The sequence below is a fragment of the Myzus persicae genome, unplaced genomic scaffold (genome assembly GCF_001856785.1).
Source record: "Myzus persicae strain clone G006 unplaced genomic scaffold, MPER_G0061.0, whole genome shotgun sequence".
Lineage (NCBI taxonomy): Eukaryota > Metazoa > Arthropoda > Insecta > Hemiptera > Aphididae > Myzus > Myzus persicae.
In genome coordinates, this window is record NW_019101582.1 from 1 (window position 1) to 7,294 (window position 7,294).

General features: G+C 26.0%; 1 protein-coding gene across 1 annotated transcript; it reads right to left on the minus strand.

Annotated features, from left to right (window-relative positions):
• Window positions 1–2,303: 2,303 nt before the first annotated feature.
• LOC111029788 lies at window positions 2,304–6,708 on the minus strand (the record flags this gene model as incomplete). Its single annotated transcript, XM_022308957.1, has 8 exons — window positions 2,304–2,555; window positions 2,776–3,064; window positions 3,552–3,682; window positions 3,765–3,953; window positions 4,618–5,394; window positions 5,459–5,622; window positions 5,687–6,478; window positions 6,612–6,708. Coding segments are annotated over 8 exons (2,505 nt in total), but the record flags the coding sequence as incomplete, so codon positions are not given.
• Window positions 6,709–7,294: the final 586 nt, after the last annotated feature.

The window sequence follows — 7,294 nt, forward strand, 5'->3', positions numbered from 1 at the left end:
CACTGCATTTAACTTTGTATCGCATTCGCTAGCTAGAGTAAGGAAATTCATGGTTACCTACTCAAATTCAACCATTGACTGACCCTACGCGTGTTCTTTGAAAGCGATAAGATAAGTCAATAACATAAGATACAGGAAAAACCAAAAAAAAAAATTGTGGTAGTGAATAATAATCTAAAAAAAAAAAAAAACGGAAAAACCAAAAAAAAAATAGTGGTAGTGAATTAACGGAAAAGGTCCAGATCTTCAAACCTACACAATGGTGTAGAATTTGTAGTGAAGATTTTATCCTTAGACTGGATTCTTAAAAAAAATCCATCTTATTATTAACAGCCAAAACCCTCAAAAATAGAAAATTATATGCATTAAGAAATAAATTGCTTTATGATGAAAGTATTTACTATTCATATATTATTTGTATTTGATCGTTATTATTTTGATAAACTAAATTAAATTCCAAATTTTATTTACTTATCTATGGGTACTTTTTTTTATGACACGGCATTTCATAAAAATACAACAATATGTAATGCCATTTACAATCAATTTTAATAGATCTATTATTACAATATTTTGAATAAACCCATTTGTAATTCAAATAGTTCAATAGTTGTAAATCAATGAATTAACATTAAAAAGGAAAATTAAATATCTCCAACAAAAGTTACGTAGGTCACAAACAAAATTACCTACACAATTTAGAAGATTTGATTAGTTATAAATGTTATAATATACCAAGTTAGGTATTTGTTAAGTAGTACATATTTTTTGTAATTAATAATCTATAAATTATAATTAGTGACTCAACAAAACATAAAATTTATAGGTAGGTACCTATTTGTTTAAAATAATATATATATTAGTACATTTGACACCTCTTAATTTATGTTTTTATGTTCAATATTTAGTTGTTACTTTTCACAAAAATACAAATTATTTTTCATGAATTTCTCTAGAATCATTATTAATATTATTTTGTCATTTACAACAGTATACTCCAACTTTAATACATTTAACACATTCTGTATAATGAATGTAGGCAATGCCTTTCCAACTAAAAACATTGAATAATATTCTTGTTTTTAAATTTGTTTAGTAGGTTAATTTGCTGTTACATTAAACATTACAGTACTCTTTGAGGGTAGATTCAGAATCACTGTAGGGATGAGGGGGCATTTCTATTCAAAAATGTTTACGTGGCTGATTTTTAATAATAATAATTAATGAAACATCATATTATAATTATTTTGTTAACAGGTGGGGTACTTATCCCCTATGCCCTGGGTCTGAAGGGTAATTGTTAGACGTGTATCACATATGACACACAAGGCGGTTAGATTGTTCAGGTACAGACTAGATCCAATTTGCTATCAGAAACTTCCATCAAAGTTGAAGATTTACTAGTGTCTATAAACAAATTTTTTCTTTAAAAAAACTGTAAAACCCATGACCAAATAAATAGGTATGATCACAACTTTGTGATATGCATACCACTTTGCCACGTCTATCGTGTAGTTCTCCACTTCTATTATATTATTTTATTTACACTGACAACCAATGAAATGCCAAAAACTACGAGCAATGGTTTTGTTTGTTGAATAGAGAGGGTATGCAAGTTTGAAAACTGGTTTTTTGTGATTATACCGATTTATTTAGTTATGGTAAAACCAATACATTCATCTGAATCTCTCTCTAACACATGTAATAAATAAATGATTTTGTAAATAAAAGAATAAATATTTAAATGAATGGCTAGATATTCTCATACATACATTTTTAAATGTTGTAAAAATCATTTGATTAGTGATTCTATTGTTATCCGCCTAAACACATATAAACATATTTATGAATTTTTTGTGGAACAAACTATGCCAGTTTGGGTATTTAACGATATCATAATAGCTAAATGCTAATGAATTTGATCATTGGATTACTAAAAATAATGTCAACATATTTGAAACATGGACTTATTTTTACACTTTTAAGCTAATTGTTAAAATCTTCAATTACAAAATGTTTTCTACACGTGTTTTACCTTGTAGTATTATGTTCTTTTCATAACTAAGAAGGAAATATTGACGAATAATGCCATAATGTCAAACCTTATAATTTTGTAATAGTTTGCAACTACTAAAAATATTATTTTGATGTCCGTCTTACAAAAAAAATGTACAATGAAAGATTGTCTTACATTCCCATAAAACATAATAAAGTACATTATTTTTTTATAAACGTTTCAGTAAAAAACTATACAATTTTACTACTAAAATAAAATATATACATTCAAAAGAAACATCAATTGGTAATATAATACTAATATTTAACTCTCCAAAACGGATTAATTTTCAGTTATACTTTATTTTAAAACCGAAAAATAAAAATATTAAATTGAATACAATAATATTAACAGGAAACTTTACAATTCATTAAATTTAATAGGTAAGATATAATATTAAATGATGTACTACAAGTAAGTATTCAACAACTATTTAACCTCGAATAATTTGTTTTATTCGATTCATTTTGGTTTTGTTACTTAGAATATTGTTCACGATCTGAAATTAAAATATATTACAATTGAAAACATTTATTAATAAATTGTCTTGTCTTAGACAAAATTAGCATAGTTATAAATAAAACTGTAATTAAAATAATTACAAATGATAAATTTGACTTTTAAATCAATTTATATTGCACATGAGTGCATGCATGGGTAACAATCTATAACTATTTACTAATAAATTAAATTAAAAAACATGTACTTATATAAATTACCTGAGAATTATTTGAGCATAATATATCATCCGAAGAACTTGTCCAAGATGTAACTGAACTTATAGTTCCCATACTGTCAAATACATTATCGTTATTATAAAAACAACCAGTTACACGAGATTCAGCAACTGTATTCTTTAATTGAGTCTCGCTAAACTTTTGGAGGGAATCTTCAGTTAGATCTGTATGTTGATTGAATTTTCCATCTCTTACTGTAACAGTGTTTCTAGGATTTCTAGTTTCCACATGAAAATTATCTTCAATTTGCATTTTTCCGATCATTTCATTTCTTGAAACATTAATAATTTTTCAAACTATGTTATCATTTTGTTTATAAATAAATTAAAAGTGCAAACTGATTCAAAAATCCAAATAATTATTTGTTTTTTTAAAAACAGCTGAAATTATCAATTTCTCAAAGGCAACTTACGATTTTACGAAAATTCAGAATTTTATCATTATGTAAAAAAGAAAAATGAATGTTGGATATTTTATTAATAATTTTCTATGTACTTTTTTTACTGAACTATTAACTTTTAAGCGTATGAAATACATCTATTTAAATAATTAAGGTGCTTAAATAGTTTAGATGTATTGAAATTGATGTAATGTACTTATGTACAAAGGAATCTTACTAAATATGAATCAAGAGAACAAATGTTGGAGAGCTAACACCTTTCGTAACTCAACAAAACAACAATTTGCATGTACAAGTTAGTCAAAATTCTAATGTATAACTTTTATGTTATGAGTCAAGTAATAAAAAGGTAACTCACACGAAATCGTCATTTCTTTTTTTGCTTATACTTTTGTTTTTGGTTTGAATAATAATTCTTTCATTAATTGGTTGAGGCATAAAATTGTTATTTATACAAGGATCAACACAATTAATTTGATTTATTATAACCTAGGGTAAAAAATAATAATAATAAACTTTTTAAATTGTTTAATTAACTAAAATAAAAATTAGGTATGATAGTAAAATTTACTTTAATTTGTCCATGGTGTTCTTCAGTTTCACTAATGACATCATATAACCCACAAGATGTATTTAGATCATACGTAAGTGTAGATGAATCTATTAAAATAAATCCAAGTCTCATATCTCGTTTTGGATCATGTCCTGCATATTCATTTTTATACTTCTTACACCACAACTCTAAAATTAGCCATTTTCCCTTAAAAGAAATGTAAAATTATAACTAGAACAATAAATACAAATATAAATAAATTAGTGTTATCTCAGTTACCAGGAGATTGAAAGTAAAGTGTAGTAATAATTTTTGATGGATTATACTGTATGAACTTCATTAATTGTTTTTTAATTCAGCATTTTGATTACATAAACAACAGAAGTTTTGACAGGCGGACAAACGATATATTTTTCTGAGATTTTCGATACATTAAGATTGATTATAGGACCAGTATTTTATAAGTTTTAAGTATTTAAAGTTTAGATGAGCGGATTAGAAGACCAACATTTTGTGGGGTAATCGCTTATCACTCAACTCTGGGGAGTAGTCTGCCACTAATGGAACAAAAATCGGTATCAACCTGAGGATGCTCTTATTTAGACCGAGCATAGGCAAATATTTAAATTTATAGCTTACAGTAAGAATTTCTCTGAGTAATATATTCAAAAAACGTAAAAACAAAGTTAGTATGATGAGTCAAAAAATAAAATGTTTGCTTACTGCATTTATTTTAATAATAATAATGGATTTAATATGAAAACTATGGAATAGCAAAAATTCTAGATAGTCATACAACCTCCTACACCTATATGCACAATAGATTGCAAATTAATTTATAAATGATCATGAAATAAAAATGTTTCTATACCTCTATTAAATTATTTCTTGGTGTAAGAACTGTCCATTCACTGTTCCAAATGGGGTTTGTTTGTTCTACAACAGATGATGTCGAGAAACTACTGCCACCATAAGCTTCCATGATTATATATGTAGTTGGAGCTGAAGGTATAGTGTCTCCTTTTAGTTTAACCATCGGTAAGTTATACCCCCCAACAATAATCACTTTGGCTTTAAAAATATCACTATTGTTGAATTGTCCATCAACAGTTGTAGTGTCTTGTGTAATATTTGCATTTGTACAACTTAGCTGATTTTCAACTATAGGATTCGTGTCTGTGCACATTACACTTCCCTTTTCATTATTCATTAAAATACTATCGTCATCAATAGTTATACATTCTGGTATCACATTATTTTCTGTTTGAGTTATGCAATTATGTGACATTTTAACAGGTATTGGATCTGTCTGTGTGCTGCTTTCAGTAGTCAGTTCAGAAATCCTATTATTGTGTTTTAATAATGTGTATGTCTTATTTATATCATCTTCAGAATCAGATTCAGTCAAGTCCACAAAAATTTTTGAATTTTTTTTTAGTGTCTTGTATGATGAAACACACGACTTTTTAAGTTTTGGTTCAGGGGATGGCAATGAATGGTATACACGTTTATAATGAATTTGTATTTTGACATTATTAAGAGATAATTCGGGTTTAGATGAATTATTGTTTATAATTAAATGTTTGGCAATGTGTGAGTTTTTAAACTTATTAGCCATGTCAATTAGATGAGACACTAGAAGTGAGACCTAAAACATACATAAATATAAATTATTTAGATCATATAATACTATAAAACTATATAATTTTTACCTTTTCTGGAGGGTCATCATTATTTTTATGAAGATTTAATACAATAGCTACTTTATTATAATTGTTATAAAAATAAGTTTCTAAAGGAATTGTTGTAGGCAATGTGATCAAATGTAGAATATTAGTATTGCCAAAAGTTCTGAATGCTCGACAATTGGAGATCACTAAAAGCAAACAAATAATATTGTATTTTTAAATTACTAACACATCCTACAATTACAGTTATACCTTTTCCAATGTTATTAGTAACACTTTCTGGAAATTGATATGTTACATAATTGAATGTCGAATCACATTTTTTTTCAATATTAAGTGTGAATTCATGAGTGCACCGAAATATATTTTGTACATCGCAAACATTTGATTTATCCAAAGGATCTTCTAATTCATCACTACTTACTTGTATTGCAACATTGAAAGTTTTTATTTGAGTTTGTACAGATTTGTTTAATTGACGAACTTCAAAGTTGGTTTGAATTTCTTTATCTTTTGTTGCCTTAGTTGTAACTATTTTTGGTGATTCATTTAACGTTAGTTTACTTCTAAAATTATCTTCAATATTTTCAGGATATAGTCTATTGTACATGTATATTTGGTCTTTTGTTTGATATGAAATGGTATCTTTATAATCTTCTGCATTTTTTTTATTTATAGTATCAACTGGATTAGAAATTTCAACAAGTTTACATGGTTGGTTTTTATGATCTTCTAAATCCATTATATTTTCTTCTAGTTTTTCAGAAAAATTATTTTCATATTTTTGGACTGTAGATGTTCTAGAAAATGCATACGATAAAGACAAGTGTCCAGTAATTTTATCATTATTCCACATAGGAACTTTTATAAATCTAGGATCACTAAAAGTAGTTGAAAATCCAGTCCAATCTAACATTTGTTTTGTTTCACCCAAAACTATAGGTGATCGTTCGCTAAGAAGTCTCACATACACTTTGATGGTGACACCTTTAGCGGTACTGCCTTCCAACCGTGTTGACTGAGTGACATTTTTAAATTTTATTACTGAAATAATAACAAATGTCATTATTAATGTTGAGTTATAACAGTAACCAAATTTAATTTAATTAAAGGTTAATATTAAACATTAATACTTTGCTACTTGAATGTTAATATATTATACCAACCTATAACTTACCATTATCATCTACATGTTTCGTCATGAATCTCAACAACTTATACGGTTCTTGATCTTTAAGACACTGTACAATATACGTGCCGTTAGTATCTAAAAAAGAAAATTTATATATTTAATTGTAACTAGTTTGATTAATAAGAAACATGACAAATTGCTAACAATATTATATTTGTATTACAAATATATACATGAAATGTATTTTAAACTAAAAATGTGACTATTATGATTTAAAATTTGTTATATCATAATATATGGTAAATTATATAGATACATGATTAACTATAGGCTTGTCTTACAATTATATTATAACATTTTTCCTAAAAAAAATAAATAATTTAAAAATATTAGTCTAATTAGGTATTAACTATAATAAACTTTTTATGAAATGAACTAAAAATAAATTAAACACTTATATGTGTAATATAAGTTATTACTATTAGTATTAAACAATGTGATTTCTTCATTTGGGAAAAAATGCATTTCTCAGTCAAATTAGATTGCATAAAAACTTTTTGACTAGCTAGGGGTAGGTAATATACACTTCTAAAAATATTTAAACATTTTTTTTTTAAATGTTTTACCCAATACTGAATAGTATCAAACATTTTATTAAGATAATCATTACTAAATAATGATAATGATGGTAATTCAAACTTATTTGACTTTCAAGATTTCAAAACACC